Below are 24,743 nucleotides of genomic sequence, written 5' to 3' on the forward strand. Positions count from 1 at the left end.
ATTGCTAATGCAGTGGCCTATTTCCACTATTTTGACTTTCTGCAGATGTTCTTCAGATGCTCAGGATATTAGCCCTTTTTAGCCATCTAGGTCGAACCATGTATCTTTGTTTTCTGACATACAGAAGTTTTTTTTTGTTTGTAGTCAAATCTGCCTTTTTCTGTATAATGTCTTTCTTTGCTTTTATGCTTAGCAGCTTCGTCCTTATCCTGTGATAGGCGTGATATCCACACTTACCTTCTGATTTTTATGATTTTATTTACATTTTATTCACAATGCACCAGGAAGCCTGATCTAATTTTATTTTGTTTCCCAATCATTCATTTTCCCAGTACCATCTGTTAGGTAATGAGCCCTGTTCCCATTGGTCTGTTACCCGGGGCCATCCATTCGCACGGGTTCGAAACACCACTCACCTGGTACCGAGCCCAGGGGCCACACCAAGGCTGCCCTGTTCACCTGTGACTCTCCATCGTCTGTCCTAACCAACTCTCGGCTCTTGGGGGTAGGAGCTTTGGGAAGACGAGTGAGTGAACGTAAAAGTGAGGATCGGGCTGTTTGGAGAAAAAATGTGATGTTCTCCGTTAGTTTCCGTTCTCAGAGCTCAGCACCTAGAAGGCACCTAAAAATGAAAACTTAAGTGTTTGTTTCTTTTTTGGCATCCAGAAACCTGGAGCTAAATCTGAAGTTCAGTTGGAGTGATTCCATCACTGTGCTGATATGCTTTTACTTGTCTGTTTCAATGATCTTATGGGATATGTGCCGTTTAAAATACATACTCCCAAAATGCCCTGAACGTAGGCAAGGTATAAGTAAATAATTCAAAGAAGAATAATCAATATTAATTGTGGCAGTTTGTTGTGCTAATTTTTCAACCATCGAGAAGTTTGAAAAACGAGAAAACTGAACCCAAATTCTTCCTTTTGCAGGGAGATAGTACATAAAGTATTTTAAATATTTTACTTTCCCTCAATTTTTTTTTTCTGATTATAGAGTTTTTTTCCCTCTAAGATGTTATAATCCAATATTTGGTTTTGTTGTCTTTAACCAGTTCCTTACATGCCGACATTGTGGTTTCTCGTCGGTGCGTCAGAAAGACGGAGACGCAGACAGTCCCTGTTCTGGTCCCCCCAGCTCCAGGCATTCGGCAGTCTCCACACACTGCGTTTTGACTGGGGCTTCTGGGCCCTGGCTCCAGGATCAGCTGTGAGCTATTCTAAGTCCAAAGTTCCTGACTCAGTGGGACCAGGTGGGGCCCAAGGGTGCATATTGTACAAGTTCCCAAGTAATTCTTGTTATGCACTTTAAGTCTGAGAGCCACTGGTAAAGTAGCTAAGTTACTACCCAATTACAATGGTCATTTTCTAGATCACTGTTACCTGGAAAACAAACTGAAAACCGACAGTGCCCTCTCCTGGCTCCTTTCTGTAAATGCACACATTTTACTGTATTTTACAGCCATGCCATTTTTTGCTTGGTATTTGGGCTTAAAAGCAGGAAGATGACAATATTAATGCTTTCAATACTAATCCTTTTTCAAGTTAAAATGCTTAAATGTGATATACAAACCATCTACTGTGGCTTTCACTTTATTGTTAGTAATTGGGGAAATAAAATAATTTGGGAGGGCTGCCTCTGATAATGGTCTCAGTGATTCATTCCGTAACTAACCAGGATGACACTATGTCTCATAGTTATGAAGGAAAGTAACTTGTATTGCCTCCTCCCAGTAGTAAATGGGATTTAGTCTTTCAAGGGACTTTTCAGAGTTTTATTCTCCTACACGGGCAGCTTGGATGCAGTCCATCTGATCACAGGGCGGCTGGGACCGCAACGGCCGTTCAGGGCCATGAATTTAGGAAGCAGGTACCACTAAGTATTAGTGGCTCTACCACCCGGCCCCGACTCTGTGGCCTCTCCGCCGTGAAGACGAGTGAAGACCTCCCGGCCCTGGAATCCAGCGGCTGGTTCTCCAGGGGCGACTCAGGCAGCTTCCTGGCACCTCACTCAGTGGTCCCCTTGGGAGGGGGGCTGTGAAAGCTGTCACCTTCCAGACAGAAAATTCTGTCTATGCTTTTATCTCACTTTAGAGGAAACCTGGCATCTTGTTTTGTTGAATATTTTCTTCTCACTGCAAAATAAACACAAACCCACGAAAGGGTGTGTGTGCCGTGCAGGTGACTCCAGCCACTAGGGTGCTCAGCATGTCCCCGACAGAGTTTCAGACTAGTCCACTTACACTGGTTAGAACAAAGACGATCAAGACAGGTGTTATGATTAAATAGTGAAGCACGTCTTGGCCGGTTTGGCTCCGCGGTTGGAGCGTCGGCCTGCGGTCCGGAGAGACCCGGGTTCGGTTCCCGCTAAGGGCACGTGCCTCGGTTGCAGTTTGTCCCCGGCCCTGGTTGGCTCGTGCAGGAGGCAGCCACTCGATGTGTCCCTTTCGCGTTGATGTTTCTCTCTCTCTCTCTCTCTCCCTCCCACTCTATCTGAACAAAAAATGCCCTCGAGTGAGGATTAAAAAAATAATAATAATAGTGAAGCAAGACTTTGACCTTCAGACTTCTTGTTTTCCCGGTAATAATCTTCCGGAGGCAGGTTCTTGATTTGAGTCATTTTTAAAAATTTCATGACGCCTTTGGCTTTGTACAAAGTAGCAACTCAGAATTGAATTGCTGAGATGGTCCCAGGCACTTTGAATAAATCAATTCAACATATATACATACATATAGGGTCTCAAGTATGTCACCAGGAGTCTGGAGTCTCCCTGATGCTTTCTGACCCCCAGCATTTCTACCAAGACCATTTATTTCTCTGTCTCCACCTCTCCCGCCCTCCTCTGTGCCCTGCCTGTCACCCCTTGGTGATGAGGTCACCTTCGACAGTCTACATCTTTTGTCCTGAATTGTCATGACCACCTCACTATCTCCTTGCTTATTTTGGGTTTTGATCTATTATTTTTAGCCTGGGGGTGGGGGGTGGGGACATGATTAAATGGGCTAATTATTGGGCTGGTCAGTAGTTTACTTTAAGAAATATTTCCTGCTTTGTTGAGGGTTGGCAAATTACAAATTTGGCCCACCATCTGTTTTTCTAAATAAAGTTTTATTAGCACACAGCCACGCTCTTTCCTTTCTGTCTGTGGCCATGTGGGCAATACAGTGGTTGGGTAGCTGCAACAGAGACTATGGCTGGCAAGTCTAAAATGCCCTACCTGGGCCCTGGCTGGTTTGGCTCAGCGGTTAGAGCATCAGCCTGTGGACCAATGAGTCGAGGGTTTGATTCCAGTCAAGGGCATGTACCTCGGTTGCGATTCATCCCCGGTTGTGTGAACAGCATCCACTTGATGTGTCCCTTTCACGTCGATGTTTCTCTCTCTCTCTTCTTCCCTCTCTCCCTCCCGCTCTATCTGAAGATAAAATGCAAAAGAAAAAAAAAAAAAAAAAAAAGTCCTTGGGTGAGGATAAAAAAAATAAATCATTTTGAATTTAAGAACTCCACACTTACTTTTTTACTGTGGCAGAATATACATGACATAAATTTACTATTTCAACCACTGTTAAGTGGACAGTTTAGTAGCTTTGAGCACATTCACTTTGTTCTGCGGCCATCACCACCGTCCATCTCCAGAGCTTTCTCATCTTCCCAAACGAACACTCTGTCCCCATCAAGCAACAACCCATCCCCACCCTCTCCATCCTCCGGGGTCCACGCTCAAGTCCGGCCTCTGTGAGTTTACCCTCTCTTGGTTCCTCCTACGAGTGGAATCACAGGATTCTTGTCCTTTTGCGCCTTCATTATTTTGCTCATCTTCAAGGTCCCTGCGTGTTGTCGCAGGTATCAGGACTTCCCTCCTTGTCAAGCCTCAGTGCTGTCTGTCGTGTGCACGCGCCACATTCTGCTGTCCAGTCATCTGTCGGTGGACCTCTTGGTGACCGTGAAGGGTGCTGCTGTGAGCATTGGCACACACGTCTGTTCAAGTTCCCGCTGTCAGTACTCGGGGATGGTACCAGAAACAGATGGCCGGGTTGAGGGGTAGTCCCCTCTACCTTTGCGAACTGCCGTGCCCGTCTGTCCCATGGCTGCCCCGCGTGCCCCGGCAGTGCACACGGCTCCAGGTCTCCAGACCCACGCCAGCACCGGCGTCTGTCTTGTTTTGTTTGTTCTACGAGCATCCTGGGTGTGAAATGCTACGTCACTAGGGTATTTTTCAATGTTTGTTAATCCTCACTGGAGGATTTTTTCCTTTTGTTTGTTTTTTTTTTTTTGGAGAGAGTGGAAAGGAGGGAGAGAGAGAGAAAAACATCGATGTGAGACACGTGGATTGGTTGCCACCTATGTGACTCTGACCATGGCCGGGGATTGAACCTGCAACCCAGGTATGTGCCTTTGACCAGGAATCAAACCCGAAACCCTTCGGTCTTCGGGCTGATGCTCTAACCACTGCACAACTGGCCAGGGCTCTGTGGCATTTTTAGTCATTTAGTCAGCATGTATGTGCCTGACACTTATTCTGTTCTGTGGATCCTCTTTTTTTGCTGATTCGGTGCGTGTATTTATTGCAAGATGTTTGCCACGGTCCGATGTAGTCTCCGGTGGTGGTGAGAACACGCTCTGCTCTTAGAGCGGCTCCCAGCACACAGCACAGCTGCCCAGCGGGGTCGCCACGCCGTGGGTCCCGGAGCTCACTCATCAGCCGCAGCAGGGTTGCGACCTGTGGCCGACACCCACCATGTCCCGCCCCCCGCCCCGGCCCCTCCTTCTCCTCTCCGTGCCCATGGGTTCAGTGTTTGCAGTAAGTGAGATCATTTAGTGCTCGTCTTTCTCTGTCCGACTTATTTTACTTAGCACAATGCCTTCAAGGTCCATTCATGTTGTCACAAGTGGCAGGATTTCCTTCTTTTTATGGCTAAATAATGTTCCATGACTTTTTTTATCCAGGCGTCTTTCCGTGACTCCTGGGTGTTTGCACATCTTGGCTATGGTGGATAATGTGATGAGCACGGGGTGCCCCTCTCTCTGTGGGATGGTGATTTCATCTCCTCAGATGTTTTCCCAGAAGTGGGATCGCAGGATCTCTTAGTTCTATTTTTAATTTTTTGAGGAAATGTCCTACTGTTTTCCATAGTGGCTGTAATTGTTTGGCTTTGATTTGTATTTTTCTAATGATCAGTGATGTCAAACATGTTTTCATGGGCTTATGGGTCATTTGTGTATCTTCTCTGGTGAACTGTCTGAGTCCTTTGCCTGTTTTTGAATTGAGTTGTCTCATCTGTTTCTTGAAAAAGAACAAAGCTGGAGGACTCACACTTCTCCATCTCAAAGCTTACTGTGGAGCTGTAGTCATGCACCCAGGGTGGCCTTGGCAAGGAGACACCCACCGACAGGGTCGAGTAGGGAGCCAGGAAATACTCTTGCATGTATGAGCAGAAGAGTTTTAGCAAGGGTGCCAATATCAGTCAATGGGCAAAGGGCAGTCTTCTCAATAACTGTGCTGGAAAAACTGCATATCCCTAAGTTAGGAAATGAAGTTGGAGCCTTACCTACCACCATATAAAAAAAGGAACTGAAAATGGATGAAAAACCTAAATCTCTTAGAAGGAAAATGGAGGGGAAGATTACGTTGACTTTGATGATGATTTTTCAGCCATGACACCGAAGGCATAAGCAAACAACAGAAAAAATGGAGAAATGTACTTCATCAAAAGAAAAACTTCTGCCCGGCTGGTGTGGCTCAGTGGTTGAGCATCGACCCTGCACCAAGAGGCCAGAGGCTGCTGGTCCGATTCCCGGTCAGGGCATGTACCCAGGTTGTGGGCCCAGTCTCCAGTGGGGGCATGCAGGAGGTGGCCAGTCGATGCTCTCTCTCATCGATGTTTCTCTCTCTCTCTCTCTCCCTCTCCCTTCCTCTCTAAAGTCAATAGAGAAAAAAAATGTAAAAAAAAACAACAACTTCTGTGCATCAAAGCATACTATTAATGGAATAAAAAGGCAACCCATGAAATGGAAGAAAATATTTGCAAATCATATATCTGATAAAGGATTAATCCAGATCCTTTAGGAGAGAGAACCCCTAAAACCCACATTCAGATTTTAGACAAAATCCAAGGATGCTGAAAAGTAGTTTATACCCTATTATCCCAGGTACTTAGCAAACCTGGACCAGTAACCACCCACCTCAAGTATATCTTTGAGGAAGAGTTATTGTCTATCCCTCAGTGATTACTAGTCACACAAAGCCACCCAGAGTTTCTGCTGATAGAGTATAGGGAGCTTAATTAAAAGGAAAAATTATTTTTCTCTCTTGCAGCTAAGCAGAGAGTAATGGCAGAAGGATCGGGGATGAGAGATGCTCTCTGCCAACAGGATTTAAATCTACCATTGATTTTTGTGCCCCTGGAAGGCACTAGCGGCTGATTCACGGCTCTGTATTTTCTCTCCCTCCACCCTGCAGCAGTGCCTTGGACCCAGTGCTCCTAAGCTCGAAACTTCTCTAGGGACTAAAATAGACCCACAAAGGCTCTGGAACCCAAGTCTGAAACCATTTATGACAAGTGATCATGACTTTTTACATGACCCGGCATTTTTAGGTCAACCCTTTTTGAGAGATGTTGCATATATGAGCCAAAGATGGATTTAAAACGTTATTGTCCTGAGACACTGTAATTGCTCAACACCCCTCCAGCCCCTGCTTTTAGTCACCTGCTCCAGCAGTCTGGAGGATACTCAGGCTCCGGAGCGTGGGCCACCCCTCAGGACTGTCGCAGAGCTGTGCAGGTTGGGCCCTGAACAGGAAGCCCCATCTCAGGGGGTGCTGTTCACATCATAGACACCCTCGGTTGTGTGTTTATTGGGATGTTTCTGGAAGATGCAGCAAAGTGTGTAGTTCTAACAAAATCCGAATATTACCACCAACTCCCAGGGGTGAACATAAGCCATCCTGAGGAAGGGCCCGGGTGCACCATCCCCAGGCAGGCCCATGTGGGGACCCCGCCTGTGCTTGGCTCTGGGTCACACCTGGACCTGCAGGACCTGGTTCCGACAGAGGCTGCTGCTGTGCGCGGCTCCAGCGGAGAGAGGCTGTGGACCAGGCCCCCAGCCTTGCCTGTTAGCGCGGTGGCCTTGCCTGTCAGTGGCCTTGCCTGTCAGCACAGTGGCCTTGTCTGTCAGCGCGGTGGCCTTGTCTGTTAGCGCGGAGGCCTTGTCTGTTAGCGCGGTGGCCTTGTCTGTTAGCGCGGTGGCCTTGTCTGTCAGCGCGGTGGCCTTGTCTGTCAGCGCGGTGGCCTTGTCTGTCAGCGCGGTGGCCTTGCCTGTTAGCGCGGTGGCCTTGCCTGTCAGCGCGGTGGCCTTGTCTGTTAGCGCGGTGGCCTTGTCTGTCAGCGCGGCCGTCTAGGTGTGGTTCTCCTCGCCAAGGCTGCTTGGGGCCGGGGAGCAGGAGAGAAACGGGTGGTCACGGAAGACCAACCACACAGACCCTAGAGCTCACCCCGCCGCCCCTCAGCCTGTGAGCAGTGATTTGGCTGGTTGACCGAGTTGCCCTGGGCCCTTTTCCCGTGAACAGTGTCACTCAGAGAGGCGTCGGGACAGTTTTCAGGCGCTCGTGGTCAGTTTGCATGTATATGTGTTTCCCCTTGTTCTTTATTATGACAAATTTTAAACATGACGGAAGTAGAGCAATGTGGAACCCGTGTACCGGTCACCCATCAGGTGGCCCCGTTTTGCTTCGGTAACTAGCACCACCGGCCGTACGTGTGCCCAGACTTGTAGGCAAGCGTGGCGTCGTCTGTAAACTGTGACTTTGAATCCCTTACATAATGTCCCTGAGCCTCGGTTTTCATTTACAAAACTGGATGATACCTGGTGATGACCCAGGGTAACCAGCCGTTAATAAACGTCAGCTGGGCCTCCCTGAAATGCCTGGGACCCCTGTTTCTTACGGGGGCCCAGACTCGCAGCTGCGCCCCAGGAAAGCCACTTTCTTAACCAGGCGGCCGGAGCAGGACAGCTGGGCCCCTTCTTCCCAGCAACCCGCCTCCAGGGGACCTCAAGGAACATGTCTTTCTGAGCATTTCCTCCCACTAGTACATGAATATTTTAAAAATGTTAACAAAAAGTAAATATTTAGTGCTTTTTAAGGAAGTGTCTTGTAAGAAACAACTGAGGAATAGAAGAGAAAGAAACTGGAAATAAACAGTGAATGAGACAGAGCCACAGAGATTCAGTGAGAATCAGGGTTCCAATTCCACAGGGCGGGGCAGGGCCTGGGGCTCTGCATTGCTGACAGGCTCCCCCTGGTGCTGCGGGACCCATCGCCCACACCTGCAGTAGCAAGGACGCAGGCCAGTTAGGACCCTTGCACCAAACCTGGCCCTCTGCCTGTTTTCCTGTGTCCTGTGAGCTGAAAATGGGTTGAGCAATTTTAAATAGTCAAAAGTCTAAAAAAACAAAACCATTTGTGACACATAAAAAAATATATGAAATTCGTATTTCAATGTCCATCAAGTTTTATCAGATCACAGGCATGTCCACTCTTTACTATCATCTATGACTCTGTGGTAGTTAAGTACTTGGTAGGCAAACCCTACACGGCAGGGGGCCTAAGATGTTTACTATTTGACCTTCACAGAGAGGGTTGCACCCAGCGCCAGGCCCAAGGTTGCAGTCACCAGCAGGAGGCAGCAGAGAGCTGTTTCCAGGCCCGTGTTGGGAGCCCGGCCTGCCCCTGAACCTCAGGTGGTACATCGAATGTGACGGGGAGACGAAGCTGAGGTTTCAGATGGAGACACGGGCCTGAGATAGAAATGCCTGGGCGATTAGCACGAGATGACGTGGGGGTGAGCAGGAGAAGTAGGCAAGGCCCAGGGTACGCAGGGCAATAAGAAGCTGTTCTGTTGCTGGAGCAGAAAGACAAGGCCTGCAGGGTGTTGTAAGCAGGGTGCAGAGGTGAGCCCAGGCGGGTGTGGAGGCCCAGGGATGCTGGCCTGGCTTGGACTTCAGGAGAACACAATACACTGGAGGGCTTTGGCGGTAGAACGATGGCCTTGCATCCGGGGGGACGGACTGTAATCTGCTGGCTGAGCCTCTGGTCCCTGTTGCAACAAACCATCCAGGGCCAAGATGACGAGGGCAGAGCCGCTGCGGTGCCCTGGGCACAGCCCATCCGGGAGGGCTGGGGCCACTGGGCTCTGGGCGCTGTGTTCCCCAGGGCAGGCTGGATAAACAATGTTGCTGTTTCTTCCTCTCTCCGGTCTTGCTCTCTGCTGTCGCAGCCCCCTGCTGCAGCCGGCCCAGACCTTTGCAGATGCGGCTCCACTGCTGGGAGCTGGCTCTGCTAGTTCCCTTCGCGGCAGGGAGACTTCTTCACGGGGGGAGCTCAGACGCCTTTCACAATCTGGCGACCACCGTCATGGACCCCAGAAAAATGTGCGGGCTGGCAGGCTCAACATCTGCGATGACGGAAGGACCGTGTCTTCCCTGAGGCCGGCCCAGTGGAGGACCCGGTCCCGGGGCTGCCCAGTTTAGAGTCGTGGGGGGGTCAGGGGTCAGCTGCTGTCTGCCTCCCTCCCGGAGGCCTCCCCGCCCATCCTGATTCTCTTTACCACCCCTGCCCTTTCTCCTGTCCTACGGAGAGGACCTGAGTATGGGGTTCGAGCTCCCAAACGCACAAGACAGGAGCTGAACAGACTGCTTAGGATGGCAGGCCGGGTGGGTCGGGCCGGTGGCTCTGGGCCGGGTGTCGGGTAGCGTGGACTCTGCCTTCTGGCCTCCAGGCTGGGCCGGCTGACCTCCCCCTGTGCGTTGGGCCAGGAAACACTGTATTACAGAACTCTGAACATCTATTTTGGGGGTCTTAATACGTCCTAAATCCCCTTTCCGTGAAACAAAAAGAACACTATATTAAATGCCGTCTTGTTTAGGAAATTATTAGCCTCTATAGCTAGAAATAAGTAGATTACATTTTTTAAAAGATTAATTTAATCTTCATAACAAGGAACATTGAAAGGAATACGGTCATTCAATTATAAAATATTTCCAAAGAACAAATGGAAGCTTGGAAGCCTGAACTATTTTTCAAATTCTCCAGATTTAGAAAATCTAATCCAACATCAATTTTTAATAAAAGCAGTCATTCACAGCAATTATGGTCTCTTATTGTGGTGTGTGTGTGTGTGTGTAACAACAGTTTTAGTGGAATATATTTTATATAGCATAAAATTCACCTCTTTTAAGTGCATAATCTAACAATTAAAAAAAGGTTTTTTGTTTTTTTTTTCTTTATTGATCTTAAAGAGAAGAAGGGAGAAGCAGAGAGAGAGAGAAACATTGATGAGAGAGAACATCGATTGGCCGCCTCTTCAATGCCCCCCACTGGGGATTTGGCCCACAACTTGGGCATGTGCCCTGGCCAGGAATAGAACTGGCAACCTCTTGCTGCATGGGTCAATGCTCAACCACTGAGCCACACCGGTGGGGCATATAATCTAACAATTTTTTAGTAAATTTACAGTTATGCAACCATCACCACAACCTAATTTTTAGAGCATTGCTATCTCCCTAAAATCTTACTTTTTTTTTAATCCTCACCTGAGGATATTTTTCTATTTATATGGGAGGGAGAGAGAGGGAGAGAGAGAAAAACAGCAACAAGAGAGGGACACATCGACTGGTTGCCTCCCGCACGACCCCGACCAGGGCTGGGACGAACTGCTCTTGAAGTACGTGCCCTTGGTCACATTCAAACCCCGACTTGTTCGTCCATGGGCCAACACTACCGCTGGGCCAAACCAGCCAGGGCCAAAATCTTACATTTTAATCATAAGACGTAACATTAGGAAAATAATCATTTTAACTTATTCTTGTCGTTTGCATCATCTAAGTTGTATTCTCACTCATGACGACCTTTACTGACAACTCTTCCAGGCAGACACGAGACAGCTGGAGCGAAGCTCCTGCAATCCTACCAGAAGCTGAGGTGAGTTCTGCAGAAAGACAGGCGGCCCTGGACCGCAGATGACCCGCTAAAGAAGTTATGCGTCTCTCTTTTTTTTTAATCCTCACCCGAGGACATTTTTTGTTCAGATAGAGCGGGAGGGAGAGAGAGGAAGAGAGAGAGAGAGAAACATCAATGTGAAGGGACACATCGAGTGGCTGCCACCCGCACGACCAACCAGGGCCGGGGACAAACTGCAACCAAGGTACATGCCCTTAGCGGGAACCGAACCTGGGTCTCTCTGTACCGCAGGCCGACGCTCTCACCGCTGAGCCAAACCGGCCAGGGCAGAAGTTATGCGTCTCTTGACTTTCAGAGGTCACTGCTTTGGAATGCAACTTTTTTTAAATGATAAAACCCCTGGAAAAGATTTGAACAGTTATTTCCAGATTCTTAGGCAAAGCCTTCTAGAAGCTCTCATAGTACTTTCTCACTAAATGCTTTGTTTTGTTTCTTAAATTCTCCTGAAATGTCCTAAGGAAACAAAGCATTATTTTCCATGGCACGTTGACCGAAATTCTAAAGCCAGCCTTTGCTTTTATGCATCGTTCATGCCTCCCGCGTCTTGCCCGGCGCCCGGCACGGTCGAGACGTCTGCGGTTGAACAGTGGACTTGAACAGCGGCCTGAGTGCTCTTAGCTCCATCACTCGAAGTCCCGAGCACCGGCCGTCTGGACGCTGGACTGTGACACCCCTGGTCCCACGGAACGTACTCGTGTTACTGGACGCTCCCCGCCAGCAGTTACTTTTTTGGCCACGATGAGACTTTCCAATCTCAGGACTTTTTCATTTTTCACTTCCCCATTTTCCCCCCCTTGGCCTTTACATAAGCTTCTAATTCCTCTTGTGGTTGGTTTTCCATCCTGGACAGTTGGGCACTGCTGCCGTGTGGTTCCCTGTGGAGCACGCGGTGCGCTTGGCTCGCCAGCCGCCCGGCACTGGCCTGCACGCTGCTCGGGCCCCGCACCCAGAGCCCCGACGTAATGCCCTGCGCTGAGCAGCAGGTCCAAGTAGGGATCCACTGAACAGTCAGGAAGTAAAAAAACAAAAACAAAAAATCCCCAAAGGTAGAGAACTTGAATGCTAGGATGCTGATGAATCTTGTGTGGTTTGTGAGACTGATTCTTGCATCATGTATAACCCGTTTCTTATTCCTGTATTTTCCCTTGGCAGCAAAATCTCCGTGGTTCCGCCCACTCCACCTCCGCTCAGTGAGAGCTGGTGCAGCAGCAGCCCTGGAAGGGTATGGAGTCTGTCTGTGGCTCCCCCAGGGAGAGGGAGGGGAGGAAGAGGAAGAAAGGGCGCCAGGGAGGTGGGCTGAGACCCTCACGGCAGAGGAACCAGCTGTGGTTAGAGTGGTCATGAGTGAGGCAGAGAATAAAAGGCCGATGGGGGGTCAGGAGGTGCTTGGCTCTGCCCAGTCTCTGTGCCACCACCAGGCGGGCTTTGGGGACCCCAGACCATCTGCATGAACAACTGACTCATCTTCTGCTTGCACCCCATGTGCTCACCCACACCCCACGTCCTCATCTGCACCCCACCCCATCTCTTTCCTCTTGCCTTCCCATCCCTCTCTCCCCTGGCTGTGCCCCGGCAGTGGGCGGGGGTCTGCTGAGGCTCCGTGAGTCCGAGGGTGTCCAGCGCCTAGGGGGAGACACAGGTGATTTACAGGTACGTGAGGGTGGGGGTGCCTTTGGAAGTGTGTGTATCTTCTGATTGTTTGCAGGTGCTCATGTAGACGGGGCCATTTCTGTCCAAAGAAATTAGCATGTGGTTTTGGGGACGTTTCTTGGGTTCCCACCTGGGAGGTGAAAATGATTGTACTCCACTGGCTCGCCTCCCATGACCGGAGCGAGAAATGAACGAAATAATGTCTGTACTGGTACCTGGAGATGCATGGTCTTCATCGTTTTCATTATTATTCTGTGACTCTAAGAGAGCTAACGATCTCGCTGTAGAAGGAGGCGCACATCTATTAGTGAGAGAAAACACACACGTTCTTTTTCCTATTTCAGACCGAGGTGCTGGAGTGACCTTCAAAATCCTGCTCTACTTTCTCCTTGAGATTTTACACTCTCCAAAGCTATTTGAACACCAGTGTGCTCAGGACACACTTACTGGATGGAGAGATGAATGAACGGACAGATAGATGGATGGATGGACGGGCGGACGGATGGACGGACGGATGGATGGATGGACGGACGGATGGATGGACGAACGGATGGATGGACGGATGGACAGATGGATGGACGGATGGATTGATAAATGAACGGATGGATGAATGAAACTTGCAGAGGGAATTGATTCCTTTCTGTTGTTTTCTCTTCCTTTTCCCTCCCTCTTCTGCTTTTGGAGGCAGAACTAACCCTTGGCCTCAGGCTGGGCACCTTGTGCCTGCTCCCTCATCAACCTCTGTGACTCATACATCCTGCCTGTGTTGGAATGTCCCCTCTGCATGCAGCTGGGGTGGGGTTAAAGAAGCAGGTTACTTGGGTACAATCTTTAAGCCAATGGAAATGTCAGTCATTATTTCTCACAAGTCATTGTTACCTTGTCAACAGCCCCTTGGTAAAGCTCCTTCCTTTAATGTGGTGTCAAAATTCAGAGGAGAGAAGCTGGCCCTCGGGAGGCCAGTGCCCTCTCCAGTCCAGACATGCACGCACCCCGCACACACCCGAGCACCCTCATCCAGACGCGCCCACACCCTGCCGTGTTTGGGGCTGGGGGCCTGGAGGTTTCCGGGGCCAACACAGGTCTTTAAACATAACTAATCCTCTCTCCTTTTGTCTGTTTTAGTTACAGGAACTCAGTCAGTTCAAAGGATTTAATAAATCCGTGGAAAATTTGTTTCTGTCTGTTACCACCCACATGAAAAGTAAGTGGATGCCGCTTCCTGTGTCCTTCCCAACACCCACGGACCCCGTCTCTCTGCCTCTGACCTCTGGGGAAGCCACAGCGCTGGTCCTCCACCCCTCCACCCACAGCGCAGGCCTCTGGGTCCCTGGGGGAGAGGGGACACCCTGCAGGAACCTGCCCCAGCCAGCGCACGGGGCAGGGAGCGCGCAGCTGGCGCTGGTGCCCACCCAGCTTCTCCCAAGGACCAAACGAAAACAGAGAGATGCACTTCCAGTGAATCCAAACCCAGAACCTCGCAGGCCGGGTGGGGCCCTGAATCTGCCATTTGTCTGAAATGACTTGTCTGTTCTTTTCTCATTGGTAAATTTATGTTCTTCAATTAGTAGCAATCATGCTCATTGCAAGGAACCCAAAACTACTGCCTAGAAATCTTGTTCTTTCAGCTATTTCTTCTGCTCAGCTATTTCTCCCTGTTTATCTTCATTTAAGCCCAAGGACAGGCCGCTCTCGGGCCTCCTGCGGTGCCAGGGCGCCGGGCTGGAGAAGCGGAGCTGGGGTCGGGGTGGCGCACCCTTCTCTTTGCTTCTGTGTCTCCGGTCATTGCCCCTTCTCTGCAGGGGCATGTGGGTGGTCTCAGCGCTGCACCTGCCTGAGACAACCCATTATTGGATTTTAATTAGTCCTCTGTATATCCCACGAGCCCTTCTGAGCTGTACCCCAAAGACAAAGTAAAAGCCGCTTTTCAGAGGAGCAGAGAAGTGACCGTTCAGAAGGGGGAGCAGCCACATCTCGTGGCCTGTTTGCTAACGGAGCTCAGAGGGACACCCGTCACTTAGCCAGGCTCTGGGATGAGCTCACCCTCCGTGTGCTCCAGCCGGGACATGGTTTCCGACGGGCCAGAGCCTCAGCAGCTGGCTGCTCTCCGCTGACTGAGCAGATGTCTGCAGCTCTTTCTAGGTGCACAGCCTCGCCCGAGTCCGCGCGCTGGGGTGACCCCTTCCACCACTGTCCCTCTGGCCTCAGGGTTAACTCGGACCTTGCAGTCCCTCAGCCCAGAGGCAGGGACAGCAGGGCCCGGCGTTCTGAGCCCCTTCCCCTGATCCTTCCGCTGGTTCCACGGGGGTGGCACGCGGCTGCACCCCTGCACCCGTCTGCGGTGGCCTGCGGAGCACCTGGTGTGGCTGGCTCGTGTTTCTGCGGGTCTTGGGCGACTTTGCCCGCGTCTCTCGTGATCCTCTCTGCTTCCGACAGAAGAGTAGGAGGAAAGCCTCGCTCTGGTGGTGCCTGGGGCCCACGGGTGGCTGGAGGGGACCCTGGCCTGAGGCTTCAGAAGCTGCTCCAGAATTATGACCTCTGGCAGCTGACGGTGCCCCATACAGCCGATCCAGCAGGAAGCAGTGAGTCATTCCACCTTCTGTTACCACCGCCCTCCTAGGAGGTGTCAGCACAACGGCCCCTTGAAAGGGGAGGAGGGAACAGGAACATGGATTCCCGCTCAGGCCCGTCCGGTGCTTCTTTCTGTCTAGTGATAGGCTCCCTGTTAGAACCTGGCGTGCTGAGGGAGCCCCTCATCTACCCCCAGCCCCGGCCGGTGAACATAAACAGACCAGATGAAGGCACAGGCTTTGGGGTGAGCCCTAAACAGATGGCCTTGGTGGGAAACAGCTCCCGGGCCTCTCACACCCGTTGGAACCCAGGCTGGGACCTGGCTGTATGGGGTGTCCCAGTACATCACAGCGCTGAGGGCCTGTGTGTGCTGCCAGGCGCGGACGGACGCCCCAGTTTCCGGATGGTGGACCCGAGAGCCGTGTGGATGGCCCTGCTCCCAGACAGCGGGCGCCCACGTGGGCGGGAGGCCAGCGCTGGGGCTTTGGGGGCACGTGGGGCCTCTCCTCTTGAGCAACGGTTTTCCCCGGTGTGCCACACAGAGTGTTTAAACCACGTGACACCTGACCAGTTCGTCGGGGGCACGGACCCCTTTTCCCTTAGACTGTCCAATAAAAACATGACAGCAACCCACGTGATTACCATCCGGTGTGCACGAATCAAAGCTATACAAGTGATACCTCGGTTCTCGAACATAATTCGTTCCAGGAGGACGGTCGAGAACCAAATTGTTCGAGAACCGAAGCAATGAAACCCAATAGGAAATAATGGAAACTGGATTAATTCATTCCAAGCCCCAGAAAATGCCTATTTACTGGCCTAATTTGTATATAATATGTAGAAAAACATAAGTCTCAACAAGAAATAAAAGTGTACAGTATGTCTACGGGTTAAATTCAGTGTGAAGCGTGACTCTCTCCACAAAGCGTGACTCTCTCCACAAAGCGTGACTCTCTCTCTGCACTCACACTGATGGCGCGAGCAAGGCGCGCTGGGCCCAATGAACGCCATTCGGCTCCACTCGGCTCATCTCGGAAGTTCGAGTTCCAAATATTTGTTCGGATTCCAAGACAAAAGTTTCTCGAATCTCCTGGTCGAATACCGATTTGGTCGAAATCCGAGGTGTTCGAGAACCGAGGTACCTATTTTTTCTGTCAGATCAGCAAAAAATATGACCGATGTTTGTGGTGTGCTGCAGAAGTGTGGCAGTTAGTCGACGTGTGCCGTGAGCTGAGAAAGGCTGAAGGGCGCTGCTGGGGGGAAGAGACGCTGTGCAGCCCCACCCCAGGCAGTACGCGCAGGCCCCAGGGAACTGCGGACCAAGGACGCACACGGCCCGTCTCTCGGAGGCGTCAGGGGACCCCGGGGGCTCTGGGCGCGCTGCCCCGTAGGGGAGCCCCAGCCGCAGGGGCTTGTGAAACGTGGCTGCTCGAATTAAGAGCAAAACACACACCAGATTCTGGAAACTTAGTATGAAAAAATAAAACTAAAATTTCATTAATAAGTTTGATATCAGTTATATATTTCAGCAATATGTAGATATAGCATTGACATTATTTTATCTTTTCCTTTTTTTAAATGTGGCTGTTGAAAATGTGAAGTGACACGAGCCACGCCATAACGGGCAACACTCTCTAACGGTGGTTTCAGGGTCGTCGTTTGAGAGGGACAAGGGTCTCATGGGAAAAGGCAGACAGTTTTGGAGGAGGGACCTCTCTTGAGGTGTTCTCTCCCCGCTGTGTATTCTTCTTTATTCTAGAGCATTCTTTTTTTTCATCCTCACCCGAGGACATTTTTTCATTTTTTGTTCAGATAGAGTAGGAGGAAGAGAAAGAGAGAGAAACATCGACGTGAGGGGACACATCGAGTGGCTGCCTCCCGCACGACCAACCAGGGCCAGGGACAAACTGCAACCGAGGTACGCGCCCTTAGCGGGAACTGAACCCAGGTCTCTCCAGACCGCAGGCCGACACTCTAACCGCTGAGCCAAACTGGCCAGGGCTAGACCATTCTTATATTGCAAAACCAACAGAGTTTAAAGTCATCTTTTCAGGTTTTGCTTACGGAAATAGTTACAACAATACTCTACAAAAAGTCAAAATAAGTTGCAGTTGGTTATAAAATCTTTGTAAGGAACCCTGAAAGGCCGGCTGGTTGGTGAGGCTGCCTCCTCTGTGTCTGGACAGTTGTCCACAGTCGTCCAGAGGCAGAGACGCCTGGGTCAGGGTCTTCCCGTGACTCCGCCCTGACGGCGCCCCCAGCCCAGAGGTGTGTGGTCGCGCAGCCACCTTTTAGGGCCCCAGCTCTTGTGCCCCGAGCCCCGTAGGCAGTATCTGGAGATGCCCTGGTTTGCTTGTGCTCCCCCAGGGCAGGGAGCTTGGTGCTGGGCACACACTACCCTCGCCCCTCCATTAACCTGCCCTCATGGGACCTTGGGCCCCTCCTTGTTGGCCGAGGGAGTCCCCAAGTGGGGCTCCCAGGTCTCGGCAAAGCTGCGCACACACCTGTCCTTTGTATGTTTTCCAGAGCTCTCCAAGTCCCAGAATGACATGACCTCTGACAAGCAGCTCCTGAGCGCGAGCCCCAGGCAGTGTGCCAGCCGGACGGAGAGGAGGAGCCAGTCCGACACCGCCATCAATGTCACCACCAGGGTATCCCCAAGGCCACCAGGCCGCCACAAAACTGCTTTCCAGCCCATTTCCTCTAGAGATTTATTTTTCCTTTTCTTTTATAACAAAGCATTAAGCAATCTGAAAACATCCTTGTAAGCTCTTCTCTGTGCGGAGGCCAGGCCAAAAGGAGGTCAAAATTCAAGGTCAATTTGGAAAACAGTTCAGGACAGGGAAGGGCCCCAGCCTAATCCCAAGCCCCTGGGTTCCGGGAGCCCCCCAGAGCACCCTGCTGGCTTCTCCGCCACAGCAGAGGCCAAGGGCTCACCTGGGGGCCGAGATTGCCCGGTTGTTCCCGGGACCTGCAGGTACCCTGGCCGAGAGTCCAGAGGTTTCCTGCTTTCTACTTCCAACAGCCTCTGCTTGACATCTGTCCTGGTCTCTGTCAAGAGATTCTCTCCAGGTACCTGAACCACAAAAGAGATCTCGCCTAGTAAGGACTTTCAGGGAGAGAATTACTCTGGCTTTCCAGCAGGTTAACCAAGCCTGGGATCAGAAACCTAGGTTTGAGTCCAGCTGAGGTGACCATGCTATGGCACGTGCCACCAGCTGGTTATTTACAGGGTCGATATGATGGCTCTGGCTGGCTGGACACGTGTCCCTTCCCTGCAACTTCCCTGCAACTGTGGGCTCCGTCCAAGATGTCCCCAGACAGAGTGTGCCTTAGGCTAAGGGGGAGGTTAGCCTCACTCTCCTGCCGGGACTTACGTGCTCGCGCACACACACATACGCACACGCACACGCACACGCACACACACACATTTCAGAACCTGCCTGCATTGGCTCCCGCCACCTTGGGCAGATCCCAGAACCCCCGAGCCTCAGTATGCCCCCTGTTCTGAAGGGGCACAGGTTTCCTGCAAAGCTCCCCTCAGATAATAGAGTATCTGGATTCTAAGTTATCCAAATAGACCATCTAAAGCGTCAGCATCTCGTCTTATGCACCAGACTCTGAACTTAAAGCCGTACCTGGCCTACCCCACTTTATCCTCACAGCGCCCCAGGAGGTAGGTGTTTGGCCCGATGTCACCCTATGTTACATTTAGGGAAACTGGGGCTTAGATTATGTCACGTGACCCCAGTCACATAACCAGAAAGTGGTGCGCAACTTGGGCTTGGAGGCTGGACCGGAGCAGCGGTTCTCAGCGTTGGTGTGCACTTAGTCGCTGGGAATGTTGGGGTGCAGATTCCCACCCAGCAGATCGTGGGCAGGCGTGAGACGCAGAGTCGCAGATGCATTTCTGACGCTGCTGGCCCTCGGACCTGCCGTTTCTCGAGTGTAAGACACATATTTGGAGGCCTTTGCGACTCTAACGTGCAAACCAGTTAGTTCCTGTTGGCTTCCCAGGGTCCCTGTCGACACCGCCCCGACGGCCGTCCCTGCCAGCAGACAGGGCAGGCTTATGGTGCGTTCCGGACGCTGCGATGGCAGCATTTGTTATATACTTATCATGTTTAAATCTTGCAAAAACCTCAAGAACGATATTGTTACTCCCATGATAAAGATGCAGAACCTGAGTGTTAGTGAGAGGTTAACCGACTTGTCTCACACCACACAGCTCACAAGGGCGGAGCCAGGAGCCCACCAGGTTTGTAGGCTTCTAAATTCCACACTCTGGTCGTCCTTGTGTGCCTCACATGAGGACAGGGGAGGTTCCGCTGAAGAAAAGGGCTCAGAAAGGGGTTCTGGAAGCACAAATAATGCTCCTCCTCTGGGCAGGGCGCAGCCTCTCCGATGCTAACGCTAAGGGTCAAGGGTAAACCGGACCCTATTCCTGGTATAAAGCCCTTACAGGTGCATTTAACTTTTTAAATCCTTATAACAGCCCTGAGAGGTCTGTGCTACTACTTTCCCATTAAAGACGAGGACACTGGAGCCAAGAGGCGACCCAGAGTGTGACGTGGTAGGAAGTGGGGCCAGGTAGCCTGCTGCAGGGACCACGCCTGTGATGTCTCCCAGGAGAGGCTGCCTGCACATTTCCTAGTTCTGCGTCGGTGCCGCACGACAGGACATCCCAAGCATCCACACGCTTAGCACTTGGCTTTGGAGGTGGACGTAACCTGGCTTCCGGGGCATCCTCCCTGCTTCCTGAGCACCTGGCTCAAGGGTGTGGGAGGAGGACAGAGGCCACGGCTGCAGAGCCCCCACTGTGTACACTGTCCCGAGAGTGTCCACGTCACTGCCACGCTCTTGGCTGGACATGCTTACAACTTTTTCGGGCAGTCTCTGTCCCCACCTTACTTGAGGGTATGGCTTTTTAAGGAGCAACTTAGGCAATCATGGCATGATCTATAAATGCTAACTAATTATTGGGTCGAAATATAAAGCGTACAGCTTTAAAAAGGACATTTGTCAGCCCTGGCCAGTTTGGCTCAGTGGTTAGAGCATCGGCCTGTGGTCCAGAGAGACCCGGGTTCGGTTCCCGCTGAGGGTACGTACTTCGGTTGCAGTTTGTCCCCGGCCCTGGTTGGTCGTGCGGGTGGCAGCCACTCGATGTGTCCCTTTCACATCGATGTTTCTCTCTCTCTCTCTTCCTCTCTCTCTCCCTCCCGCTCTATCTGAACAAAAAATGGAAAAATGTCCTCGGGTGAGGATAAAAAAAAAAAAAAAAAGAAAGACATTTGTCAGACTGCAATTGCACATGCCTTGGCCGGTGAGCGCACGCAAGTTCTGCTCACGTTTGTCACGAGTCTGGAACTTCTCGCCGACAGCAAGCCGTGCCCTTTGGCTGTAGGGCGTGTCGGTGCCCACTTCGCTGGTGGCTCCAACGAGGCACAGAAATAGTCGATGACTCTCTTGAAGCTACATGGCGACCCCGGATGTTGACTGAGCAAACGGCTCAGGGTCTCTTCCATGTCACTTAAATTTGAGCGACACATTCTGAAAATGTTCCTGCAAAGACCCTCACCTGAGCAGCGGGGCCAGGGTTCTTCAAGAAGTGAACCCTTCTTACCTGTCCTTTGAGGTTTCATGTGCATTCCGGGGGGGAGGGGGTTACGGTACATCCTATTAATGTGTGGTTGATCTCTATTAACCATAAACACACGCCCGTTGACCAGGAAGGAACCAATGACTGTCAGGAGGGGCTACGTCTGAGGAGCAGGGCCGAGGACAGGGGAGGAGACGACTTCATTTCATTCTGTGCACTTTGTGTTATGTGATGTTTTCTCCTGGTCACCTGAGACCTAAACAGCCCGCCCCCCGCCCAGGGCCTGGGGCTTCCTGCACATCCCCGACCTACGGGCCACGCCTGGGGGGCTGACCAGCCAGAGAAGGAGGCCGGCAGCTTTGGGTCAAAGCGCTTGGTCCTCAGACTGAAGAGCCAGTCTTTCCGATGGCCTAGGGGAGCGGGCACTTTTCAGCAGGGATGCAACTTTGCTCAGAGCACGTGTTACTGGTCAAGCCCAGCCCGGGTATTTTTCTGATGCCCGAGTGAGTGTTCATGGGAAAGAACCTCAGAGGTGTCTCAACGGCGGCCATTGCTCTTCCTTCTCGTACCCAGCGTGGCAGAAATCCCGACACACGTCCTGCGTGTTTCCACCGTTCCATCCGGTCAAACCTAATGTTGGTTAATCTAATATTAAACTTGACTCTTTGCAGGGTAGACCTCATCCAGGGCAATAATTTTCTCTGCGATCTGGCCCAAACTATATCGTTACTGAAATACATTTAAAAAATCACAGGGGGGAAAAAGCCAGTCTCAACGACATTGATAAGCTGCTATTTGGATCTTGATGCCCTTTTTAAAAAGTATGTTTTTATGGATTTTTTAGAAAGAAGGGAAGGGGGAGAGAGAGAGAGATGGAAACATTGATGTGAGAGAGAGACATCAATTGGCTGCCTCCTGCACACCCCCTACAGGGGATCGAGCCCCCAACCCGTGCATGTGCCCTGACCGGGAACCTAACCGGAACCTCTCAGTCCTTGGCATAACGCACAACCCACTGAGCCACACCGGCCAGATTCGGTGTCCTTTATTTATTTATTCATTTATGTATTTTTATTTAATTAACTTATTTTTGTTACAGATGTTTCTCCTTTTTGCCCCGGTGCCCACCCCTTAGAGCCACCCTTGGGCAACCTCACACATGGCCGAGTGTGCGTGATCTCGTGTCAGGGTCTGCCTGGCCTCCTGAGTCTCGGTAGTTGCATGGGTCTCTAATAGGTCTGGGCACACACTATTCTTGACCGTATGACAGCCCCTCCGCTCGGTGCCTTACCTTTGGGTCTTTCCCCAGCCAGCCTTCAACACCCCACTCAGGGCCTACTCCCACCGATGATCATCCCAGATGCCCCCTCTAGCATATGCTCTCCCTCGCCTCTTCCTGACTCGGCCTGTGACTCCATTTTAACCGTGTGTCTGTTTCCTAGCAGCTAGGGGGACCTGGGAGGACGGACGCTGCATCGTCGTCGTCTCCTTCCCCTTCTTCTCGCTCCTCCTCTTTCTGCCCCCAGGACTTCGGGTGCTGGATTGGATATGGTGTCACTGAAATGTCTGATGGACTTGAGTTGATGTTCTGGGAATTGAGGGCAAAACAACAATTTTTTTCTCTCTCACTTCTCAGTTTTTTATTCCTGAAAATTATGACTGTTGTGTTTTCAAGTTCGCCTCCTAAACCAGAATAAAAATGAAGTCTTATTCAGAAACTCTTTATCTTCAGCTAGGAAGAGTTTTCCTACCCTGCCCACTGTTTCTTGTTCTATGCTAACCTTGTCCAGTAGAATTCCCAGCCAAGGCCACCTTTGATAGCAATTAATTGGAACTTGAATTTTTAAATATATTTTTTCTTTTCTAAGCTAAAACTCTGCCTATCGGGAGACTATTGTATTTCATGTGATTAAATGCAGGTCATTAGTAAGGACAAAACATTATTAAGGACTTCAATTTCTTTAAGACTTTTGCTAATCCCTAGGTAATTCACCCATTACTATTGGTGAATATCCCACAGCTTGATGTCTGCCTCCGGTCCCTTGGGGGGGGGGGGTGTGCATTTGCCCAACCAGAAGTGTGCCTCTTACTCGGCACCCCTGAGTTTGCATATTAATGAGTGCCTTCAGGTAATAGATGCAGGCTGTACTTGCTGAAGTCACCACCTTTGAGCAAAATCAAACTGGGATGCAGACTACGTCATTCATTCTGTGTTTCCTTGTCTAGAAAATCAGTGCCCCAGACATCCTGCTGCCTCTCAGCCAAGAGAGTATTGAACGCCCTCCTGACCCCGTTTGGAAGAAGAAAGATCTCTGCCCAGTGCCCAGCTCGTTATTCTCAGGAGGCTCAAGACAGGTGAGTCTGGTCGGATGCCCTGGACACATGAGGTGTGGGTGTCCAACCCTGTCGGATTGGATTGGCCGGCAAGGGTAGGAGCGTCGTCTTGTGGGACAAACCAGAGCAGGACAGTGGAGCCCAGAGGTAGTGTTTTACTGAGACTGGGCTCTGGGGAGACCCCCGCTCTCCTTTGATGGTGGTGGTTCTTCTTTACAACGTTTAATTGTTAACATTTTATATATACAGAGAGTGATTTATAATATGTAATGTTGTCTTTGGATGAGTTTTTCATTTTGATGAAGTTTAATCTATCACATTTTTCTTTTGTGATTGTCTCTCTGTCTTGGCTACTCACGAGACATGAAGATATTCTATGTTTTCTTCTGGAAGTGTTCTACACGTTTCGCTGTTCTGTACAGGTCTTCATCCAACTCGACTGTTGTGAAAGGTGTAAGGTAGAGATTGAGGTTCTTTCTTTCATCTGGAGACCCAGTTATTCCAGCACCATTTGTTTTTTTAAACTCTTGTTTCTCACCCTGGCCAGTCTGGCTCAGTGGTTAGAGCGTCAGCCCTGGGACCAGAGAGACCCAGGTTCGGTTCCCGCTAAGGGCACGTACCTCGGTTGCAGTTTGTCCCCGGTCTCGGTTGCGGTCGTGTGGGTGGCAGCCAGTCGATGTGTCTCTCACATCGATGTTTCTCACTGTCTTCCTTCCTCTCTCCCACTCTATCTGAAGATAAATGCAAAAATGTCCTCAGGTGAGGATAAAAATAAAACAAAATAAACTCTTGTTTCCATTGACTTTGGTGGCTCTGCTGGAAAACTGGTCTTTCTCTGGTTCTCAGTTCTGCCCCCCGATCTCTGTCTGCCCCCATGGTGATCCCACACTGTCTCGATTACTGTAGATTTGTTGGACGTCTTGAAGTCAGGTAGTTTGATTCCTCCAACTTTGCTCTTCTTCCTCAGGATTGCTTCGTGATGTTTTAAACACAGTGTCTGTTTGTAGGTAGGCCTTTTCTTCACGCATGTTCTTATTCAGAAGCATTCAACAAATGCTCACGGTGCCTAGGACTGTGGCATGGCGGTGCAATAGCCCCTTGGATCAAGGGGTCAGGAGGCCTCGATTACAGTCATTGCCCTTTAACTAACTAAATGATCTGCAGAAATCCCGAAAACTCTGCAAACCTCAGCGTCCTCGGCAAGGAAATGAGTATCAAAGTTGCTCTTTGTATGCCGCGGATGGTTTTGGGAACAAAATGAATGCAGAGATTTCATGGCGTAATATTGTGGTTAAGAACTCGGTTTCTAGAAACCAACTTCTTGGTTCCAGCTCCTGCCACGGCCAGGAGGAAGTCCTGCCTCTCCATGCCTCGGGGTGGCTGTGTTTATGGAATATGGCTTTCACTTTGGGAAATGGCGCGCTGTCTCCTGTCTCCCTGACTGTCCAGTGCAACGTCCCAGGATCAGGCAGAAGCAGGCCTCCCGGGCAATGAAGCGTAGCTAACACCCTGACTCCATCCACTGCCTGCTGACCGCTCCCAGCCCTCCCCTTCACCTGTGGTCCTGCCCCCATTGAA

The 24,743-nt window shown here is 50.8% G+C and overlaps 1 protein-coding gene across 1 annotated transcript in view; it reads left to right on the forward strand.

Annotated features, from left to right (window-relative positions):
* The window catches only part of SYTL3 (synaptotagmin like 3), a 78,140-nt gene that overhangs the window by 30,163 nt on the left and 23,234 nt on the right, over nucleotides 1-24,743 (forward strand). Inside the window, exons 5-9 of the mRNA XM_036248807.1 lie at nucleotides 10,921-10,972; nucleotides 12,164-12,233; nucleotides 13,787-13,865; nucleotides 17,759-17,883; nucleotides 23,058-23,186. Coding sequence (XP_036104700.1) covers nucleotides 10,921-10,972; nucleotides 12,164-12,233; nucleotides 13,787-13,865; nucleotides 17,759-17,883; nucleotides 23,058-23,186 — 455 coding nt within the window. The remainder of the gene's footprint in view (nucleotides 1-10,920; nucleotides 10,973-12,163; nucleotides 12,234-13,786; nucleotides 13,866-17,758; nucleotides 17,884-23,057; nucleotides 23,187-24,743) is intronic.

Source organism: Molossus molossus, unplaced genomic scaffold, assembly GCF_014108415.1.
Source record: "Molossus molossus isolate mMolMol1 unplaced genomic scaffold, mMolMol1.p scaffold_m16_p_8, whole genome shotgun sequence".
Lineage (NCBI taxonomy): Eukaryota > Metazoa > Chordata > Mammalia > Chiroptera > Molossidae > Molossus > Molossus molossus.